The 24058-nt window shown below is 47.3% G+C and overlaps 1 protein-coding gene across 3 annotated transcripts in view; it reads right to left on the bottom strand.

Annotated features, from left to right (window-relative positions):
* Positions 1 to 24058, bottom strand: part of MAG (myelin associated glycoprotein) — a 331431-nt gene that overhangs the window by 26647 nt on the left and 280726 nt on the right. For all 3 annotated transcript variants that reach the window (XM_069201179.1, XM_069201178.1, XM_069201177.1), the window contains one exon: positions 10545 to 10605. In XM_069201179.1, coding sequence (XP_069057280.1) covers positions 10545 to 10605 — 61 coding nt within the window. The remainder of the gene's footprint in view (positions 1 to 10544; positions 10606 to 24058) is intronic.

Raw genomic sequence — 24058 nt, forward strand, 5'->3', positions numbered from 1 at the left:
GAAGTGAGCCCACATATCCCTTAACGCCTGGACTGACCCAGGCGTTAAAAAACGGCGCTATCAGGCTGTGCGCCGTTTTTTAAGGACCGCCCTCTCCTGTGCGTCAAAATGACACGGGAGTATAAATAAGGCGCACAGGCCATAAAGTCATTTTTTGGGCGGGAACGCCTACCTTGCATGTCATCAACGCAAGGCAGTTTCCCGCATCCAAAAAATGACTCACACGGAGGAATTTTGACGTCCGCAGGCTCGGGTGTCAAAGTTTAAATATGGTGCACGGTTTGCGCCGAATATGCATCAAATGTTTTGAAGCACATTCGGCACAAACAGAGTATAAATATGCCCCTAAGGGTGTCCAAGATACCCCACTCCAAGACCCTAGAAAGTAGGAGTAAAGTACTGCTATTTCCCCAGAAACACACTAAACTCGTGATAGAGAATTTTGCAAAGTCCACAACAGACTGCAATGCACTGAAGACGTATTCCTGGACCTGAGGCCTTGCAAAGGAAGGGGACCAAGACCAAGAGTCGGGAAAGTGTCCAGGGGGTGCAGGAGCCCACTAAACCCCAGATGAAGGTGCAAAATGGCTGCCTTTGGATGGAAGAAGCTGAAGATTCTGCAACAACAAAAGTTGCTAGGAACTTCTCCTTCATGTAGAAGATGTCCCACGGAGTTCTGGAGGACGCAGAGTTGTTTCTTTGGCAAAAGACCACAAACAAGCCTTGCTAGCTGCAAGGGTTGCAGTTAAAGAAAAAGGGTGCTGCCCAGGAAGGACCAGGATGATGCCACTTGGGAGAGGACACAGAGGGGGCCCTCAGCAATGTATAGAGCCCACACACAAGAAAGTGGCACCCACAGAAGCACTTGAACAAGGGTTCAAAAAGTCTGAACACAGCGGTCGTCTCAAGACTGCAGAGGAGGGTCCCATGAAGCCGGAGGTCAAATCTGGGAGTTGAGCAATGCAGGACAGAGTGCTGGGGACATGGGCTTGGTTGTGCATGAACGATTCTGTGGAAATGTGCACAGGAGCCCTAGCAGCTGCAATTCATGCGGTGCACAGGATTACTGTCTGCAGAGGGGAGGCAAGGACTTACCTCCTCCAAATTTGGACAGTTGGACCACTGGACATTTTGGGTCACTTGGGTCCACCACCTGTGTTCCAGGGGCCACACTCGTCAGGATGAGAGGGGCCCCAGAGTACCGGTGAAGCTGAAGTTTGGTGCCTGCTGAAGCAGGGGGAAGATTCCATCGACCCAAGGGAGATTTCTTCGTGGCTTCCAGTGCAGGATGAAGGCAGGCAGCCCCCAAAGCATGCACCACCAGGAAACACTTGAGAAAGCCGGCAGGATTAGGTGCTACAATGTCACTGGTAGTCTTCTTGCTACTGTGTTGCAGTTTTGCAGGCATCCTGGAGCAGTCAGCGGTCAATCCTTGGCAGAAGTTGAAGAGAGAGGTGCAGAGGAACTCTGGTGAATTCTTGCAAGTCGTTATCTGAGGAAAAGCCCACAGGAAAGACCCTAAATAGCCCTCAGAGGAGGATTGGCCACCTAGTCAGGTAAGCACCTATCAGGAGAGGTCTCTGACGTCACCTGCTGGCACTGGCCACTCAGAGGCCTCCAGAGTGCCCTCACACCTCTGGATCCAAGATGGCAGAGGTCTGGGACACCCTGGAGGAGCTCTGGGCACCACCCCTGGGGTGGTGATGGACAGGGGAGTGGTCACTCCCCTTTCCTTTGTCCAGGTTTGCACCAGAGCAGGGACTGGGGGTTCCATGAACCAGTGTAGACTGGCTTATGCAAGGAGGGCCTTCAAAGCATTTCCAGAGGCTGGGAGAGGCTACTCCTCCCCAGCTCTTAACACCTATTTCCAAAGGGAGAGGGTGTAACACCCTCTCTCAGAGAAAATTCTTTGTTCTGCCTTCCTGGGACTGGGCTGCCCAGACCCCAGGAGGGTAGAACCCTGTCTGTGGGGTTGCAGCAGCGGTAGCTGCAGAGAAAACCCCAGAGGGTTCGTTTGGCAGTACCCGGGGTCCATAGTGGAGCTCCGGAGATACATGGGATTGGCACAGCAATACCAGATTTGGCATGGGGAGACAATTCCATGATCTTAGACATGTTACGTGGCCATGTTCGGGGTTACCATTGTGAAGCTACATATAGGTATTGACCTATATATAGTGCACGCGTGTAATGGCGTCCCCGCATTCACAAAGTCTGGGGAAATGGCCCTGAACAATGTGAGGGCACCTTTCTAGTGCAAGGGTGCCCTCACACTTAGTAACTTTGTACCTAACCTCCAGCAAGTGAAGGCTAGACATATAGGTGACATATAAGTTACTTAAGTGCAGTGAAAAATGGCTGTGAAATAACGTGTGTGTTATTTCACTCACGGTGAAGTGGCAGTCCGTGGCTATCCAGTGTAAGGTTTGTCTGAGCTCCCTATAGGTGGGAAAAGAAATGCTGCAGCCCGTAGGGATCTCCTGGAACCCCAATACCCTGGGTACCTAGGTAGCATATACTAGGGAGTTATAAGGGTGCTCCAGTGGCTCCAGTGTGCCAATTGGAATTGGTTAAAATTGTCACTAGCCTACAGTATAGTGATTGTTTTAAAGGCAGAGAGAGCATAAGCACTGGTGTTCTGGTTAGCTGAGCATCAGTGACACAGTTAGTCACTACACAGGTACACACATTCAGGCCACAAACTATGAGCACTGGGGTCCTGGCTAACAGGATTCCAGTGAGACAGGCAAACACAAACTTACATACCTGTATAAATGGGGGTAACATGCCAGGTAAGATGGTATTTCCTACAAGGTGGCAGACTGAATATTTGACGAACCATCATCTCTGAGGCAGTCTCTCTGAATCCCATTCCCCTTTTCCCTTCCAGGGTGCTCAATACGAAGATTCTAACTTGTTGCGAGTAGTCTGGGTTGGGTCTGAGGATTTATAATCTGCTCCTGAGGAAATCATATCAAGGCACTCTGACAACTTGTGACTTTGTCCCGGTCGGTGCGAAATCTTCAAAAATTTGACTGAGTGTGAAGGTAAAACTTTGACTGAGGACTCCCGCTCAGTGTAGTCGAGCTGGGCTCCAGCGCGGTCGGCCTCAACTTTTGACTTCGCCCCGTTCGAATGCAATCAGATGTGTAGATTAGCACTTTTGATTTCTAAGCACTAGAAAACATTTAATATTTAAAAATTCATATCTCTGATTCTCTTTATTGGAGTTTTGTTTATTTAGTGTCATTTTAAAGATAAAACTATAATCTATTTTTTAAACTGTTTTTTGATTTTTATTATGTTTTTGTGTTTTACTTATTTATTGTTTTTTTATATTAAATGATTTACATACCTGTCTCCTAAATTAAACCTAACTGCTTGTTGCCAAGCTACCAAGATTTGAGCCAGGATTAAGTTACTGAGACCTTGACTGGACGTAGTGGGAGGTTTGGGGCCCATTGCTAAGTGGAGATACCTACCTGCCCTTACCAATGATCCACTTTCCAGCACTATTCTACCATGCAACATGAGATTTGCATGGCTCTTCGATCCCTGATTACTACTAGTGTTAAACTGACTCCCTGACCTTTGCCCAGCTTATCTGGAAACACAAAAAACTAGTATAAAACCCTTTGTGAGTTTGCTGGGGCAGATCCTTTGCGATTTGGAAGTGTGCTGGATAACAACTTTGGCACCCTATTAAGTCAGAGATGCCAGCACCTATTGCCCCTTTGACTCACTGTCTGGGAGCAATACACAAAGACCAGCTGCATCTAGTTAAGTGACCCAGGATAACAGCTGCAGGTACCAAATGGTTCTGACAAGAAAATACCAACTATCTAAAAGTAACATTTTCAGATTTGTGACTTAAAATCCAGTTTCAATTTAAGAAGATTTTAAATTACAATTCATCAGACATCAAACTTGACATTTTGCCTTCCCCCAATTGAAAGGTATGATTTAATAATTGTAATAAGGTAATCCAATATTATCCTATGAGCGATGTAGACCTTGCAGAGACATTTAAGAGTTTTTTACTAGCAGGACATTCAAAACATAAAGGTACATGTGCAACTTTTTAAAAACACACTGCAACTTGCCCAATGAGCAGTTTAGGACCTAACCTAGGTGTGACTTTATGTATTATAAACAAAGGTTTAGACCTGGCGAAAAGTTCATTTTGCTGAGTTGAAAAGGCAGTTTTAAAACTGCACACAAAGGCTGCAATGGCAGCTCTGAGACATGTGTTGAAAGTCTCCTCAAGGGGTTGGCACAATAAGTGATGCAGGCGCACTAGTAGCATTTAATTTACAGGCCCTTGGCACACGTACTACCACAGTAATAGGGACTTACAAGTAAACGAAGGGGCATATGTACAAGAAAGTGGTGCAGCAAAGCACAGGGAGGCCCATTGATTATAATGAGCATGCCATTTTAACGCCTGCTCCGATAAATTTATATTGGTCTAAATTACAATCTGGGGACTTTATGATGTATGTCCTCTAGGGCTACAATACGGTTCTGATGGAAGCAACATAAAGAGGGTGAGATAATATGTATGTTTCTGAAAAAACTAGATCTTTAGAAAGTATTAACAATGTAAGAAAAGGGGATTAGAGATTCATCGTGATACTATTCACTGTTAAATCTGGCCCAGGCATGTTACACCCTAATGACACCAGAGGGTGCTCTATGGCCACAATTTGGACGCTTATGCATAGGATAACCTATTTAAGTGAGTCATTTCAGCACCACCGGAGAGATGTAAGCAGTCCTCCTCCAGTATGAAAAAGAAGTGAGTGATGCTCGTTTTGCAGCCCTACAATATGTTAACCTTTTGCAACAAGCTCCACTAGACAAGGGCTTTTCTGGGACAGAGAGAATCCATAAACGAGGTTGTAATTTTATGTTTTTAATGCACTTAACTGTTTTACCTGTATGACAAATATAATGGGCATTAGACATCCTTTTGTTTATGAGGGGCTGATGCACTGTTTGTATGCATATTTTGTTAATGTTTGGAAGGGGCTGTAAATAGCTGCAGGAGACAGGATGTTTTTTTCAGGAAAGCGAAGCCGCAAATTCAGCTATAACATTCTGTCTAAATTAAATTATATAATTGTTTTACCATCAAGCTGAGCAGCTTTAACCCCTTAGCTGCTGGGCCTTTTCCCCACCAGGGCAGAGCCCTTTTTTGGCGATTTGGGGTAGTTCGCGCTTAGGGCTTCATAACGTTTTGTCCACATAAGCTAACCACGCCAAATTTGCGTCCTTTTTTTCCAACATCCTAGGGATTCTAATGGTACCCAGAGTTTGTGGTTTCCCCTGGAGGAGACCAAGAAAATAGCCAAAGTACAGTGAAAATTTCGTTTTTTCCAAAAAAATTGGAAAAAAGGGCTGCCGACGAAGGCTTGTGGTTTTTTCCCTGAAAATGCCATCAACAAAGGGTTTCTGGTGCTGAAATCACTATCTTCCCTCCTTTCAGGAACGGGCAGACTTGAATCAGAAAACCACATTTTCCAACACAAATTTGGCATTTTACTGGGACATACCCCATTTTTACTATTTTTGGTGCTTTCAACCTCCTTCCAGTTAGTGACAGGAATGGGTGTGAAACCAATGCTGGATCCCGGACAGCTAAACATTTCTGAAAACTAGACAAAATTCTGAATTCAGCAAGGGGTCATTTGTGTAGATCCTACAAGGTTTTCCTACAGAAAATAACAGCTGAAATAAAAAAATATTGAAATTGAGCTGAAAACAACAGCCATTTTTCTTTATGTTTTACTCTGTAACTTTTTCCTGCGATGTCAGATTTCTGAAAGCAATATACCGTTTTGTCTGCTGGACTGGTTTGGTTGCGGGGATATAAAGGGCTTGTAGGTTCATCAAGAACCCTAGGTACCCAGAGCCAATAAATGAGCTGCACCCTGCAGTTGGTTTTCATTCTATACTGGGTATACAGCAATTCATTTGCTGAAATATGAAGAGTGAAAAAGAGGTATCAAGAAAACCTTTGCATTTCCAAAATGGGATCAAGATAAGGTTTTGAGGAGCAGTGGTTATTTGCACATCTCTGAATTCCGAGGTGCCCATACTAGCATGTGAATTGCAGGGCATTTCTCAAATAGACGTCTTTTTTACACACTCTCTTATATTTGGAAGGAAAAAATTTAGAGAAAGATAAGGGGCAATAACACTTGTTTTGCTATTCTATGTTCCCCCAAGTCTCCCGATAAAAATGATACCTTACTTGTGTGGGTAGGCCTAGCGCCCACGACAGGAAATGCCCCAAAACACAACGTGGACACATCCCATTTTTTGACAAAATACAGAGCTGTTTTTTGCAAAGTGCCTACCTGTAGATTTTGGCCTCTAGCTCAGCCGGAACATAGGGAAACCTACCAACCCTGTGCATTTTTTAAAACTAGAGACCTAGGGGAATCCAAGATGGGGTGACTTGTGGGGCTCTGACCAGGTTCTGTTACCCAGAATCCTTTGCAAACCTCACAAAGTGGCTAAAAAAACAAGTTTTCCTCACATTTCGGTGACAGAAAGTTCTGGAATCTGAGAGAAGCCACAAATTTCCTTCCACCCAGCGTTCCCCCAAGTCTCCCGATAAAAATGATACCTCACTTGTGTGGGTAGGCCTAGCGCCCGCCACAGGAAATGCCCCAAAACACAACGTGGACACATCCCATTTTTTTACAAAATACAGAGCTGTTTTTTGCAAAGTGCCTACCTGTAGATTTTGGCCTCTAGCTCAACCGGAACATAGGGAAACCTACCAAACCTGTGCATTTTTGAAAACTAGAGACCTAGGGGAATCCAAGATGGGGTGACTTGTGGGGCTCTGACCAGGTTCTGTTACCCAGAATCCTTTGCAAACCTCAAAAAGTGGCTAAAAAAACAAGTTTTCCTCACATTTCGGTGACAGAAAGTTCTGGAATCTGAGAGGAGCCACAAATTTCCTTCCACCCAGCGTTCCCCCAAGTCTCCCGATAAAAATGATACCTCACTTGTGTGGGTAGGCCTAGCGCCCGCGACAGGAAATGCCCCAAAACACAACGTGGACACATCCCATTTTTTGAAAAAATACAGAGCTGTTTTTTGCAAAGTGCCTACCTGTAGATTTTGGCCTCTAGCTCAGCCGGCACATAGGGAAACCTACCAAACCTGTGCATTTTTGAAAACTAGAGACCTAGGGGAATCCAAGATGGGGTGACTTGTGGGGCTCTGACCAGGTTCTGTTACCCAGAATCCTTTGCAAACCTCAAAAAGTGGCTAAAAAAACAAGTTTTCCTCACATTTCGGTGACAGAAAGTTCTGGAATCTGAGAGGAGCCACAAATTTCCTTCCACCCAGCGTTCCCCCAAGTCTCCCGATAAAAATGATACCTCACTTGTGTGGGTAGGCCTGGCGCCCGCGACAGGAAATGCCCCAAAACACAACGTGGACACATCACATTTTTTCATAGAAAACAGTGCCTACCTGTGGATTTTGGCCTCTAGCTCAGCTGGCACCTGGGGAAACCTAGCAAACCAGCACATTTTTTAAAACTAGAAACCCAGGGGAATCCAAGATGAGGTGACTTGTGGGGCTTTGACCAGGTTCTGTTACCCAGAATCCTTTGCAAACCTTAAAATGTGGCTAAAATAACACGTTTTCCTCACATTTCGTGACAGAAAGTTCTGGAATCTGAGAGGAGCCACAAATTTCCTTCCACCCAGCGTTCCCCCAAGTCTCCCGATAAATATGATACCTCACTTGTGTGGTTAGGCCTGGTGCCCGCGACAGGAATAGATCACACAACGGTCAATGTTGGTCCTTACGTGAGGCAGCTGTTGACCCTGGGGTGATCCATTCCTGACACAGGCACTAGGTGTAGGCACTCAAGTGGGGTAGTGTTTTTATCAGGACAGGTGAGGAGTCACTGGGTGGTAGGAATGTTGTGGATCCCAGCATATTCCTGTAGTTTGTGTGACAGAAATGCAAGAAAAATTGAGGTCTTTTTCCAACATTTCAGCTTTGCAGGGTATTCTGGGTAAGAAAACTTTGGGGAATCCACACAAGTCACACCTCTGTGGACTCCCCCGAATGTCTAGTTTCCAGAAATGTTTGGGTTTAGTGTGCTTCTCTATATGGCTGCCAAATCCAGGACCAAAAACACAGGTGCCTGCCTTACAAAACCAGTTTGTTTTGCCATACATAATTTTGATGTCTCCACAATATGATTTGGGTGGTGGAATTTGGGGCTGAACTAAATTGGGGAGCTCCCAAGAGAGCACTCTCTCTCTCTCTCTCTCTCTGCTTGCCGCCGCATTCACCTGCTCTCTGGGTTGGCCTAACCCACTATTACCCAGTTGCACGAACAGCTTGCGAAGGGACAGCAGGACTGTCCTCATCACCTCCCTCATAATGTACTGGAAGAGGAGTTATCGAATGGGACTCCTCTGACTGAAAAATCACTCCCAGAGTCTGCGCCATTGTCCTATCCCTCAGATGCTGTCTCAGTATCTGATGTCTCAGTCTCTGATCCTATGTCAGAGCGGTCCTCTATAACCCGAGTGCAGGCAGCAGTCATCCATCAAGATGCCATCTCTGCTATTGGCTAAACTGTTGCTCTAAAACACTAGCCTACGTAGACAGTCACAAAATCGATGGTGTGTGTGAGATACGTGCAACAGTAGAGGCCACCTTACCTGCGCTTCTTCCCTCAATCAGCACGTACTTTCAAGACACCCAAAAAACACCTTGTCACATACCATTCATCACAGTCTTTAGCACCTCCTGCGCCCAGTCCAACAATCATTATTGGTGCTCCCACTCCCTCCTCCTCGGATTCCCTCATTACCACCCAGCAAAAGTGCCCTTCATCTCTCCATAGCCGCCCTCCACCCCGCACATACATTTCATTGGTATTATAGCGCAGGTAATGGCTGACTTTACTAATGTACTCAGCTATTTACATAAAATACAGATTTGCTCTTTGCAGTAGGCATATAAACCTTCTGCGCTTCTTTATGGCACTAAAACTGCCACTAGACAAGTCGGACCCTTTTCCCCCCAGGGAAACCACACACACATATTGACAAAAGTGATATATATATGACAGCCAACCACCTGAAACTCAACTCAAGCAAAACCGAAATAATCCTCTTTGGCCCACACAAAAACACCTGGGACCCCTCATGGTGGCCCACCACGCTAGGCCCTGCACCCACCCCCGCCAACCACGCACGCAACCTCAGCATCATCCTAGACTCCTCCCTCTCGATGACCCAACAAATCAACGCTCTCACCTCCTCATGCTTCAACACACTCTGTATACTGAAAAACATTCAAATGGATCCCCACAGAGACCAGAAAAACTGTCACTCACGCACTCATCAGCAGCAGGCTTGATTACGGAAACGCCCTCTACGCCGGCACCACCCTAAAACTCAAGCGCAAACTACGCGCATCCAGAACTCAGCAGCACAACTCATCCTCGACCTCCCCCGACACGAACACATCTCTCCACACCTCAAATCCCTCCACTGGCTCCCCACTGACAAAAGGATCACCTTCAAGATCCTCATCCTCACACACAAATCACTCCACAACACAGGCCCTGCCTACCTCAACGAGAGTCACCTTCCACACCCCCACACGAAACGTCCGCTCAGTTTCTCCCCAGAGTCTCCCCTTTCTTACGAGGCCTTCTGAAAGTGTTTCCTGGCCCCCGATCGCACAGCTGCGATCGGGGGCCAGGAAACACCACTAGACGCCAGGGATTTCACTTTGGGGGGGTTGGCAATTAATGGGTAATTTTGTCCCACATAATTTTTAAGTTATTTTTCTACTTTTAAATTGCCCTGAATCTTTAGGGTTCCTTTAGCTGTTTTTAGAAGGGGGTGCAATGAAAGTCTATTTGAGTAGCTTGGGTACACTCTGTAAGAGAAGAGATAGGCTACCACACATGTGAGGTCAAACATTAAAGTTGTATTAAATTCTTTAATTCAGACAAAAATGGAAGATCCACTATCCAGATTCAGGGCTTCCGTTTGGAAGGTAATTCCCAACATTCCTCATCTTTAGGGATTTGAAAGCTGAAAATGATAGTTTTAATTAAGGTGGTGAAGTAGAAGGAAAAAGATTTTGGACTATGTCAACCTTGATCACCTCTCGGATTTTGGAATTTTGTTCTGTTAAAGAATTTCATAAGCTCATCGCATTATTGTGAAAGGAACAGAGAACATTTTTCTGGGTTCTGGATTCATCAATTCTTGAATTTGTATTATCACTTATTATTATTATTGTTTTTATAATAATTATTATTATCTATATTATCACGCATTACTACTACTATTATTATTGACAATTATTATTAGTATTATTACTATTATTATTATTATTATCGTTGCTGCTGTTGTTACTATTATTATTATGCAGAAGAAGAACATATTTTTATCAGTCAATGATTATAATCAATAAGGAAGCCTCACGTGCTAACCAACTCCCTGGGTCTTTATCTCTTTACAAAATACTGAATCACTCACCCCATCATGACGTGGCAGCTGTTTCAATTGAGTGGAAACGTTGTTATTTTTCTTCTTGTTTCTGAAAGGGAAAATCATTGATATAAACTCTATATCCACAGTAATATTTACATCAACCACAGATATTGGACAACTGCATGTTTCCTGACTACTTGAGATCTGTTGCTGAGCTATTTGTTTTTTCTAGGTTTGAGGTAAAATTGTAAACAACGTTGGATGTTGTACTTAAAGGTTCGTGATGAGGGCACATGGGACTAGTGTTTTACACCCACTGGAACAATGGACATGTTTCTGCAGCTGATTGATTACAATGTTGTTATGTCCTTTCTTTATGTCAGCGGTTAAGTGGAATGTGCATTTGTGGTTTATGATGTCATGTTTCTAGGGTCACCAGAGGTGATGCTTGCACTGCTGCCTGCGGAGAACAGTCACACACACAGAGTGCTGTTTTCTTCATTATGAAATACATTTTCATTAGAACTCTACAGTGTTCCTCCCTCGCTCTTTTGAGAATACAACATAAATTGGCGATGAGCGGAAGAGGAATCCGGTACAATATCTTGAACCCACAAACTGCATTTAACTTGTCTGTGTTTGAAGAAGGTGAACGATGCGTGGATGAGTCCAGAGCGTTAATTACACAAGAACTTCTAAAATTATCATCTTTAGCAAGAGCATAGCTATATTTGAAGTGCATGCTGGCAGGAAGCTAGATCTCACACTTCTGATTCTGCACGCCTAAAACACATCTGCTCAGCGTGATCCCACACACTTCAGCCAGCGCATCTTTGATGTTTATGGGCACCCCCCGTGCAGAGAGTTCACGCTTGTTTCAGCCAGCGGGTATGTTCAGGTGTACAAGTGTACAATAAAGCTTGCACAGTGCCAATTATTTTTTAATTTCTACAATGCTGTGCCTTATGCTTCAAAGTACGCTCACTGCCTGCCATGCCCACGAGTTAACACAGTGCCTAACAAGTATAATTTCAAGATAAACACGCTTTAAGGAACAGTGGCTATAATAAAAGTTTTACAGTCACCAAGCTGAGTGGTTGCCTTCATCTCTTGTGCTGAAGACCACCCTCTTCTTTGAAGTAATTATTCTCTCTCAGGGTTGGTCAACATAATAGATTATTGGATGGGACAAATATTCAAAGTTAGTTTTATACCTCTAGCAGCATCCTTATGTGGTTTACCCCATAATAAAGTATACTTAATAACTGGGGTTTTTAGGGTACTAGTGCCTTACAAGTTATGTGCATACACAGGAATTTACAATGCAGACTGCTAATCTTCCAGTTTCATTTCACCAGAACCAGGCTCTCCAAGAATGAACTGGCAACCATAGTACTGGACATTTGAAAGCTATCATTTGGACATTGATGGTGCAAATTTCACTGCAGGTAGGAAAAAAGTGTTATTATACAATTGTTTGAGGACGGAAGGGCCTAAAGATTTTTGACCATCTACCACAAATATATCTTCTACCTAAAGTTGAATGGAATACATTTACAGAGGTAGTAAAAAGATTTGAACATCATGTTAAAGAGGAGTCCAGCCTAATTGTTAAAAAGCATGACTTTTTCACAAGAAAACAATATGCACACAAGACCATTGAAACTTATTTAGCTGAACTTCGCATTCTGGTTGCATCTTATGAATTTGTTGGTCCCATCAACCATTATTTAAGAGATCAGTTGGTGGTTAATTGCTATGAGAATAAAGTCCAGGAAAGAATTTTGTGTTCCAAGAATTCATCTTTAAGTGTAACAATAGAAACCACAAGAGGAACTGAAAGATCAGTGGCTGCATCAAAAGAATAAGGAAGAGCAAAACAAGATAATGCTGAAAGTGTAAAAGCTGTAAATTTGGAGGAAAACTGCATGTATCAGTCAAAAGACAAGTTAAAACCATTCCAATTTTTTTCAGGGAGTTTTTTCAGGTGTGGATCTAAAAATCATATGGCCAAGTCTAAACAATATCCTACAGTAGGGAAAATGCATTTAAAGTGCAAGTGAAATGGTAATTGTGCACGTCAGTAGAAACACACAGAAACTGAGTTATGTAGGTAGTCAAGAAGAAGCAGTTGTGGTGAACCAAGTGAGAGAATCAATTGACAAGAGCAGAGATTGATTGATTGATTGATTGAGAGTGGTGCTATCAGTGAGCAGAATTTCACCAGTTAAAATGCTATCAGAGGAGGAAGCTTCAGAATGCTCAAGAAAGACCCAGTATGTGAAAATAATTGGAAAAGCACTTTTAGGTCTCACAGTGGGTTCTAGTTCCCCAATAACCATTGTATCAGACAAGCTGCATGATTGTCCACCAGACATTCACACCGTGCCTTTTGGTGGTCAAGAAATTGACATGATTGAATATTTTTGTGAGGTCATCACTTATAAGGAAAAAACACTTGACATTAATATTTATGTTGAAAAGAGAGGTTATAACATTCTAGGGTGGAGAGATCAAGGGAGGTTTGGGATCTGGCATTTCTCATCCTATATCACTGGTGGGAATTGGAAATGGAGGTGTCGTCCCTTGCCGAAGTAATGGACAATCATAAACCTATTTTTAAAAAACAGATTGGGAGTGATGTACGGGTTCAACCATAAAAACATCCTTCAATCCAATGCCATCCCTGTAGTACACAAGATTCACAATATACCCCTGAGTATAGGAAGTAAATTAAAAACACATTTAGAGGAATTGTGTAAAGAAGTGGTTATTAAACCAGTACATTAATCACAGTAGATCCCATCTAAGAAATCTGGAGATAGACTATGGCCCTCATTACAACCCTGGCGGTAAATCCCGCTTTCCGCCGTCCTGAAGACCGCCAACATACTGTTTCGGCGGTGGAATTCTGCTACAGGTATTACGACCCACAGCTTGGAATCTGCCACAAGACAGACACCCACACAAGTCCACCACACTAAAGGTCAGTGATAAACTGGTGGTACCAAAACCTACACCGTCATGCCAACAAGAATACGCCCACACTATCACGACCCACGAATCAATGCAGCGGTCTTTCAACCACGGTAATCCATTGGCAGTACACACCGCCACGCTCAAAATACACACACATTTACAATACACAACCACATTGGACAATTCAAAATACACACACCTGATACACATACACACACCAACACACACACACCCACAACACTATAAAACACACACCCACATTACCCACAAACCCTTACAACCCAACACAACACCAGCACCCACAGACACACAACACCATCACTTATACACATCTACACACCTCAAACAACACACACCAACACATCCCCCCACACATCACAACAGACAGCACCTCACACATCACCCACACCACATCATGGCACCTCAAAGACACCCCAGGTTTTCAGAGGAGGAGCTCAGGGTCATGGTGGAGGAAATCATCCGGGTAGAGCCACAGCTTTTCGGATCACAGGTGCAGCAGACATCCATTGCAAGGAAGATGGAGCTATGATGGAAAATCGTCGACAGGGTCAACGCAGTGGGACAGCATCCAAGAACACGGGATGACATCAGGAAGAGGTGGAACGACCTACGGGGGAAGAGACGTTCCGTGGTATCAAGACACCGGATTGCTGTACAGAGGACTGGCGGTGGATCCCCACCTCCTCCCCCACAACTAACAACATGGGAGGAGCAAGTCTTGGCAATAATGTATCCTGAGGGCTTTGCAGGATTAGCAGGAGGACTGGACTCAGGTAAGTCATATCTTTACTACTAAATCCCCCACCCCACCTGCATGCCATCACATACTCCCACCCTTACCCTCACACCCATCACCCCAACAACCCACAGATACCCCACTAACACAACCCACACATCTCAAAATCAAGCCATGTATGTAACACAAATGCATGGACACCCATCACCCAAGCATGTCCAGTAGAGAGACTCACTCATGCCCCAAAATCACCAATCACACAAGGACCAAGCCAATAATGCAAGCACTGGAGTACAGGGTCACTCACCCATTGCACAAGATAGCACACACACATGCAATAACTATGCATTTACACCCCAACAGGACCCCTACCCAACGTCACTGGGCAGGAGGCACCAGACATATCCAGTCCCCCCACAGAAGAGGCCCACAGTGATGACAGAAGCTCTGCACAACTGGATCAAGATGACCAGCCCGGCCCATCAGGGACCTCGGGACAGTCGGTTCCCCTGACACTGGCACAAGCCACCACAGAGCCTCCCTCCTCAGGAAACACCACCACAGCACCCACCCAGCGGGCCCATCCCTCTGTCCCCAGGACACGTCAATCAGCAGTGTGTCCACAACTACAGGGAACCCAGGCAAACCCACCAACCCAAGAAAAGCAGGGACCTGGGGGCAGTGGCAGTGGGCACACAGTTCAGGGGACAGAGGCACAGAATAACAGGGAAACTGGGAGGACTGCTGTGCGACAGGGGAAGGACAGGCCCAGGGAAACCACTCTCCATGAGACACTCTCCAACATCATGGGAGCTTGCCATCATTCCGAGGAGACGATGGCAACGGTATGGGCCAAGTTTCAGGAGACCCAGCGGCTGCAGGAGGAACACTACCTTGGGATCAGGGAGGACTTGAAGTCCATCAACACCACCCTGGTCACCATTGCAGGGATGCTGGCAGACCGCACCAACACCAGGAGGGACACAGCGGCTCAGCAAGGGGCCCCTGACACTAGTCTGGATGATGAACAGCCCTCCACCTCCGCCGGCGCTAGTGGACAGGAGGCACCGCCACAGGACACCAGCACCCCACCCCCTGCAGATGGAGAACCATCCCGCAAACGGTCCCTGAGATCCAGGAACAAGACAGAGAACAATGCCAAGACCCCCGCCAGGAAATGAGACCCCCCTGAATGTCACCCTTCTGTCCCACTATGTCACCCTGTCATTGGTCGACTTCCTATGCCCCTTTGGACAATGCACCTGTGAAACAAATAGACTGGACTCTGCCATGGACATTCCTCCACCATCACCCCAGCCCATTTTACAACCCCCTCCACTTATTTGCACAGGAATAAACACACTTCACTCACAAAACAATCTGGAGTCAGTCTGTTCTTTCACAAATGTGTAATTGCAACAACTATAGAATATAGCAATGTCAATTTACTTGTTCACATACCAATGTAACACAGCTGTAGGCCAGCAGTAAACATAGCAGAGGGCACAAAGTGGGACCCAGATCTGTGAAATGGAAAGTCAAAGTGACAAGTCAGGGTCCATACACTAAATGAAAATGACACACTTATGCTAGTTCCAACAACAGAATGAGATGTGGGAAACAGTGGCATCTTCTTACCTGTGTCTCACTGGAAGTTTTGCCTGATGATGTTGTTTCGGTTGTCGATATCCTCTTGTTCTCCCTCCTCTTCTTTACAGTCCACAAGCTCTACAGCTGCTACAAGACCTCCATCTGGCCCATCCTCCTGCAGAAAAGGCACCTAGCGTCGCAAAGCCAGGTTGTGCAGCATACAGCAGGCCACGATTATCTGGCACACCTTCTTCGATGAGTAGTAGAGGGATCCACCTGTCAGATGGAGGCACCAGAATCTGGCCTTCAGGAGGCCGAAGGTGCGCTCGATCACCCTCCTAGTTCGCCCATGTGCCTCATTGTAGCATTCCTCTGCCCTTGTCCTGGGATTCCTCCCTGGGGTCAGTAGTCATGACAGGTTGGGGTAACCAGAGTCACCTGCAAATGTCGAGGGACAACTGTTAGACACACACTAACCCTTAGGGACAGCCCCATACCCAGACACCTATGTCAACTGTATTGGGACCTTGACCTCACCTATTAGCCACACACGGTGCCTCTGGAGTTGTCCCATCACATAAGGGCTGCTGCTATTCCTCAAAATGTAAGCGTCATGCACAAAGCCAGGATACTTGGCATTGACATGGGAGATGTACTGGTCTGCCAAACACACCATCTGCGCATTCATCGAATGGTAGCTCTTCTGGTTTCTGTACACCTGTTCATTCCTGCGGGGGGGACAAATGCCACATGTGTCCCATCAATGGCACGAATGATGTTGGGGATATGTCCCAGGGCATAGAAGTCACCTTTCACTGTGGGCAAATCGTCCACCTGAGGTAAAATGATGTAGCTGCGCATGTGTTTCAGCAGGGCAGCTAACACTCTGGACAACACTTTAGAGAACATTGGCTGGGACATCCCTGATGCCATGGCCACTGTTGTTTGAAAAGACCCACTGGCCAGGAAATGGAGTACAGACAGGACCTGCACTAGAGGGGGATTCCTGTGGGATGGCGGATAGCTGACATCAGGTCCGGCTCCAACTGGGCACACAGTTCCTGGATTTTTGCACGTTCAAGTCTGTATGTGACCAGGATGTGTCTCTCTTCCATTGTCGACAGGTCCACCAGGGGTCTGTACACCGGAGGATGCCGCCATCTCATCACCTGCCCCAGCGGACGTGCCCAATGGAGGAGAATAGCGAGCACAGAGTCATCCAACACTGAGGTATCACAATGTTTACTTTTCAAAAGCGTAACAAATCCCCAATGTGCCAGTATCTGTCTATATTCCCGGCTTAGATAGGTGTGACGCAGTTAACATCCATCCCATGTGGCCTCCTGAAATGGCGGCTACCTGACCTGTAAGGTGGGACAAGGGGATATGAGGTAATTGCGCTGGCGTTCTACACCGTCGTGGTGGGCGGTCGAAGACCGCAGCACTATTCAGCTTTGGTTAACATTGGGCCCGATGGGTCTCAGGAGCCAATGATGATGTACGCCGGCGGTGATGGTACGCACCGCCGCGGATGTGACCGCCCTTTTCTGTCTGTTCACTCACTTGATACCTGACCTTCAACAGGAGAGGACCTACACTGCAAGTGCTGCTGTGACCTCAGTCTGGAAGCGACGATGGCTCATGTGCCTGGGGAAAGTGCCCCTGCCTTACCTTCGGAGGAGTTGGAGAAACTAGTGGATGGGGTCCTCCCCCAGTACACGCAACTGTACGGTCCTCCAGACAAACAGGTGAGTACACTGTGAGCATGCTGCATGGGCAATGCCTGTTTTAAGTGGTGTGGATGGAAGATACATGGGGTTGGGGGCTGAGGCCTGCATGTGCGGATGAGGAGTGTATGTGCGTCAGGGCAAGGGTGGGAACTGGGGGGCAATGAGTATGACGGTCTGGACGGGTAAGTAATTTCCATTTCCCCCTGTACCATTCCTCTACGTCAGCGCCCACCAGAAGAAAGGTATTTGGCGTTCCATCGCCAAGGACGTCTGGACCCTTGGGGTCTACCACAGACGGAGCACCCACTGCCGGAAAAGATGGGAGGACCTGCGCCGCTGGAGCAAGAAGACGGCGGAGGCCCAGCTGGGGATGGCCTCCCAACGTGAGAGGGGTGCCCGTCCCACCATGTCCCCCCTGATGTTCCGGATCCTGGCGGTGGCATATCCGGAGTTGGATGGGCGCTTGAGGCCATCACAGCAGCCACAAGGGGGTGAGTACACTCTCATTCAGCTGACTGGGAGAAGTTTTTAGGCAAGGTCCCTTGTGAGGCAGGCTATGTGGCACCCCAACCCCAACAGTGGTAAGAGCCATCTACATCTAGTCAGGCTCCCGTGATTTCCAGGTGTGCAGCAATTGGTGTTAGGCTTGTACCCCATGGTCAGGTGAAATTTCTAGGAACTGTTAGTGCATGGCGTAGTGCAGAGGGCTGCTCCATGTGTGTTATGTCCGCCAACGGTAGTGGTGTTGCATGCACTGAACATGTCTTTCTTCTGTCTTCCCCCCATTTTTGTGGTCTCCCTGTTCTTGTGTGCAATAGCATCCTCAGGCGGAGGAGCATTGGCACCGGAGCAGGAGGGAGCTGCAACCCACTTGTCCCTGGAGGGTGAAACAACGAAATCTGAAGCCACCAGTGGGATGGAGGGCGAGGGGAGCTCCATGGCGCGGACAGGAGCAGACAGCAGTGACAGTGACTCCTCCTCTGATGGGAGCTCCTTTGCAGTGGCATCCACCTCTGTGCCCACCGCATCTACAGGTACAGCCGCCACCCCCTACCAGCACCGCCCTCCCGGCCTCCCTCAGCGTGTGTCCTGTGCCCGCTCACCCAGGAGGGTGGGCATCTCCTTCGCACCAGGCACCTCAGGCCCTGCCCCAATCAGTCCTGCTGCCCTCAGTGAGGAGGCTACTGACCTCCTGAGATCCCTCACTGTTGTGCAATCTACCATTGTGAATGCCATCCAGGGTGTCGAGAGGCATTTGCAACAAACAAATGCGTACCTGGAGGGCATTCATTCTGGGCAGGCAGCCCAACAGAGAGCATTCCAGGCTCTGGCCTCAGCACTGATGGCAGCCATTGTCCCTGTGTCCAGCCTCCCCCCTCCAACTTCCTCCACCGAGACCCAATCCCCTGTACCTCAGCCTATCCCAAGCACACCATCAGACCAGCATGCACACTCATCAACACACAAGAGTGGCTCAGGCAAACATTAGCACCACACACCCCACAGGCACTCACACAAGCATCATCCCCATGCAGACACACCAACATCCACTGCCTCCACTGTGTCCCCCTCCTCCACATCCTCCTCCTCCCTCCCTGTCTTGTCTCCACTCACACCTGCATGTACTACATCCTCAGCCACTGCCTCCATCACCAGCACGCCCATCACCACACACCGCTCACGTGCACTCACCACCTCGACTACCATGCACACATCCCCAGTGTCCTCTACCAGTGTGCCTGTGAGCCCTCCTCCCAAAGTACACAAACGCAGGCACACACCCACCCAACAGCCATCCACCTCACAACAGCCTCCGGCCCATGCACCTTCACCCAAATTCAGCAGACGTACACCTCCTACAACCACTACCTCTGCCTCCACTCCCAACCCTCCTCCATCTTCCCTTCCCAGTGTGTCTAAGAAACTCTTCCTGGCTAACATTGACCTCTTCCCTACACCTCCCCCCTGTCCTTCCCCTAGGGCCAGGCTTTCCAGGGCCCAGCCCAGCACCTCAGCCACCAAATCCCCTGCCACAGTGGTGCCAGCAACTGCGGGGTCATGGAGTGCGCCACCCATCAGGGCTGCCAGTGTGCCACGTAGTGAGGGCAAGGACATTCCGCCACCTGCCAAGGTGAAAAAGGTGCCCACATCCCGGAGGGAGAAGCCTAAAGTACCAGCCACCAAGGGCTCAGCAAAAACCAAAGGGGGTAGTGGGAAGACAACTGCGGCACCTTCAAAGCTGGGGAAGGGCCAAAAGCTGAAGAGCAGGTCAGGAGAGGGCATGGTGGCACCGACTGAGGGACCAGTGTCACACTTTCTGTCCACAACCACGCCAACCTGTACGGCGGCGCACACCGCTAGCTGCCCCGCCACCACAACCGCCACCACAACTGCCACCTGCACCATCACCTGCACCGCCCCCGGCATGTCTACAGCCTCAGCAACAGTCCCCAGCCTCTTCCCCAGTGGGCAGCCGTCTGAGGCTGTAGGAAACGTCCTAGTGTGTCCCTCTGCTGGTACTGACCCATGCACCGCCGCAAGCACCGCTGCGTCATACACCGCCACAAGCACCGCCACCTGCACCGCCCCCGGCACGTCCACAGCCTCAGCAACAGTCCCCAGCCTCTTCCCCAGTGGGCAGCTGTCCGAGGCTGCAGGAAACATCCTGCTGTGTCCCTCTGCAGGTGCTGACCCATGCACTGCCACCAGCACCGCCGCAAGCACCTCCGCAACAGACACCACCGCAAGCACCGCCATCGGCCCAGCGGCGTCCTCGGACACAGGCACCACCGCTGACATGGCTACCATCCCCAGTGGTCAGTCGTCTGAGGCTGGAGGAGAGTTCCTGGACCCTGGGCAGCTTCCATGAGGCATTTCTTCCATCAATGTTTACACTTGCAGGTGGAAGGCGCAGCCGCAGCAGTGTGGGGTATGTTGCTGCCACCATGGCATATCATGCTATCTGAACCTCACCAATCTCGTGGCACGCACGCGCAGGTGAGGGAATTGTACCGGCCACACTGCACGTGGAGCACTCTGGGCACCAAGCCCCCTCCAGAACCAGTGGAGAGATACATCCACTATCTCTGTCCTTGGCAGGATGAAGCACTCTGGGCACCAGTCCCCCTCCAGAACCAGTGGAGAAAGACATCCACTACCTTTGTCCTTGGCAGGATAAAGGACTCTGGGCACCAGGCCCCCTCCAGAACCAGTGGAGAAAGACATCCACTACCACTGTCCTTGGCAGGATGAAGCACTCTGGGCACAAGGCCCCCTCCAGAACCAGTGGAGAGATACATCCACTTGAGAGACTGCGGCTTAGCACTCCCCAGGATAAAGCAGTGGGCAAACCACCCACTGGAAAGACTTGAGAGACTGTGGCTTTGCACTCCCGAGGATAAAGCAGTGGGCAACCCACCCACTGGAGAGACTTGAGAGACTGTGGCTTTGCACTCCCCAGCATAAAGCAGTGGGCAAACCACCCACTGGAAAGACTTGAGAGACTGTGGCTTTGCATTCCCCAGGATAAAGCAGTGGGCAAACCACCCACTGGAAAGACTTGAGAGACTGTGGCTTTGCACTCCCCAGGATAAAGCAGTGGGCAACCCACCCACTGGAGAGACTTGAGCGACTGTGGCTTAGCACTCTCCAGGATACATCAATGGGCATGGAGCCCCCTCGTGCACCGGTGGCGTCATGCGTTTATCCGGCTGAGGTGCCCCCCTCCCCTTCCCGCTGAGGTGCCTGTCTATTTTCGATCTGATGCCCCAGCAATGTTCTCTCCGTTTCGAGTCAGGTATCATGTGTGGGCCTCGCCCATGCATTTTGGGCCCAGTGGTCCACGGACAATGATTAGTACACTATCCGGACTTGTGTAGTTGCTGTACATATTTGTATATACAGATTTTTGAACTTGCACTATCTGATTTTTCTTGATTACAATTGTTACAATCATTTCCTTTTGTCCTTGTGTTCTTCCAGGGGGTGGGGGGGTGTATATGTAATGTTGCTGCATGTATTTGTGTGTATGGTGTTGTGGGTTAGGGTGGGGGTGGGGGTATTGCATGTTGCGTGTGTGTGTGTCACTCTCTTTTCCCTCCCACCCTCCCCTGTGTTGTAGGTGCAGTACTCACCGTGGTCGTCGACGGTGTCTTTTCTGCTCCTGATACAAGAGGAGGAAGACCAGCATTGGTAACACCTGTAGTTCGGGCTCCATGGCGTCCTGGTTCCTCGTTGGGTGTCGAGAGGTGAGTGTTTTCCCTTCTGTGTACTGTTTCCGCTGTGCTTTTGATAGCGTTGGTTCTGCCCCAGAAAAGGTGTCGGATAGGCCTCTTGTAATAAGGTGGGCGGTACTTTGTCTCCCGCCTGTCTGTTGGCAGTGACCGCCGCGCTGTTTGTTTCTTCCGCCGTGGCGGTCGGAGTGTTAATGTGGCTGTCTATATTGGCAGTTTCTGCCACGGTTGTAATCCTACTTTTTTTTCCACCAGCCTGTTTGCGGTATTACCGCCGCTTTAACACCGACCGCCAGGGTTGTAATGAGGGCCTATGTTATTAAGGGTGTATATTCTGTTGGAGTATTCATGGCATTGTCGACAACAGCTAGAGCCTTTTCCAACTTTTCCTTATCTATCTTCCTCAAACATGCAGTCACGTCTATTTGTGAAAGCTTCCAGATCTCATTGTATACAGCGTACAAGAAAGTCTCAGAGTGGGGCTTTCTGGGACCTAGCAAGAAATCCTGCAAGTCCATTTCCTCTGAAATGAGATGAAGATGTATGTTCTTTTACTGATGTTAAGGAATTAGTCGGTAACCATTATTGGCACAGCTTACCCACACTGTATGTGGTAACTATACCTGAGTTTTGACCCGAGACGAAGCAAGGGTCTGGCCGGATAATCTTGAAACCCCCTGAGGAATTAACAAAATGCACTTGACACTCATTTGTGTCCATTGGCCACAATAACCGCCAACCGGGACTGAAAAGTGATGAATTATAGGTACCATCCTGAACCTTTGCATCTAATTCTTCCTCAGTGACATTTAGGAAGGATTGTCCATGGGTGAATTTGGCTGGTGTGGGGATCTTGGGCACGTTCAGTTCTTTTATTTTTGCTAACCCATGACAGGATGTCTGTTGAATTGTGTCATTTAAAGAGATCATTTGAACAGGAATAAGGCATGCTCTAAACCAAGCTTTCCGACCCTGAATATGCCAATGTTGTGATCCCCAAAGATTTTTTACATCAATAGTGTTCTTCCAGTATTCGTATCCTTCAACTGCAAGTCGGGAAACAAATGAATCTGAATAGATCAATTTACTGTTAGTTAGCAAAATGTTCCGTATTTTTGAAGGTGGTAACTTGAAGTAATATGACTCTGCATTTGTACTGGCATGCACAGAGAAGTATGCAAATGTATCCAAATAGTGCTTTGGGCTCCCTACAGGTGGAATTTAATAGTGTTCTGACTGTGTGTAATTCAAATCAAATCAAAAACAGACTTTATTCGGCTTTCAACCAGCTATAAAATTATCAATTAATAACACATTTAGTAATAAATAAATATACATAAAAGAAATAAGTAGTAAAAAGAGGGGAAGTACAAGCACATTCTAAATTAATTCAATACTGGTATATAAACCCCTAATAGATTTACACCAATACCAAGTCAAATGTCCTTACAGTTTTTGTTTTTCTCTTTTGTGTTTTCCATAAGGTAAAAAATTCCAAACAGTCCAATGAAATTAGTCCAAAACTCCCATAGACTTCCTTACAGTCAATACTGAGCATAAAAAGTTTGCTAAAATTCCACACATTTCAATTGAGGATAAAAGCTGTAAACTAAAATACGAGTCGCGGCACCAACGCAAATTAATCAACCTTAAAAGAGGCAATAAAAGCTGTTGTCTTTGTGAGTTATAAAATTTACAGAAGAGGACCACATGCATTGTAGATTGGGGGGCCTTCGCGTCACAAGGACAAACTCTTAAACTCTTAAAATTGTACTCCAGTCATTCATAGTCGGGAAAGTTACTAACCGATGGAAAATATCTAAACGGAGTCTTGTAAGAACAAATCGATGTCGGGGTTTACCACTCTTACTAAGTAAGGCTGGATGGCATCTGTAGACAAAATTAGTTGGTTAGACATTACGGTGGATTTTTTTTATTCCTCTTCCCATCTCTGTTCTTCCAAATGCTTCAGTGACAAGGCCCCTCAGTTCTCTCCTGGTTATTTGTTCCAGTAATTGTGGATTTGAATAGTAATCTTTGCAACCCATTTTTTTAAAAAAAAGTCATAATATAGTTCAACCAGGGATCTCTGAGCGAGTATGTTAGCCTTGTGCAAACAGATAGAATGGCCTTGTTTAGTCCAGTATATTCAGTGGTCCACACCTTGTGCCATAATAATAATGGCTGGACTGTGTGTAATTAAATATTGATCTATGTCTTGTTGCTCGGTGCAGGAAGTAATGTCCCAAATTATTATAACATAACATTTCC

The sequence above is a fragment of the Pleurodeles waltl genome, chromosome 7 (assembly GCF_031143425.1).
Source record: "Pleurodeles waltl isolate 20211129_DDA chromosome 7, aPleWal1.hap1.20221129, whole genome shotgun sequence".
In the NCBI taxonomy this organism is placed as follows: domain Eukaryota; kingdom Metazoa; phylum Chordata; class Amphibia; order Caudata; family Salamandridae; genus Pleurodeles; species Pleurodeles waltl.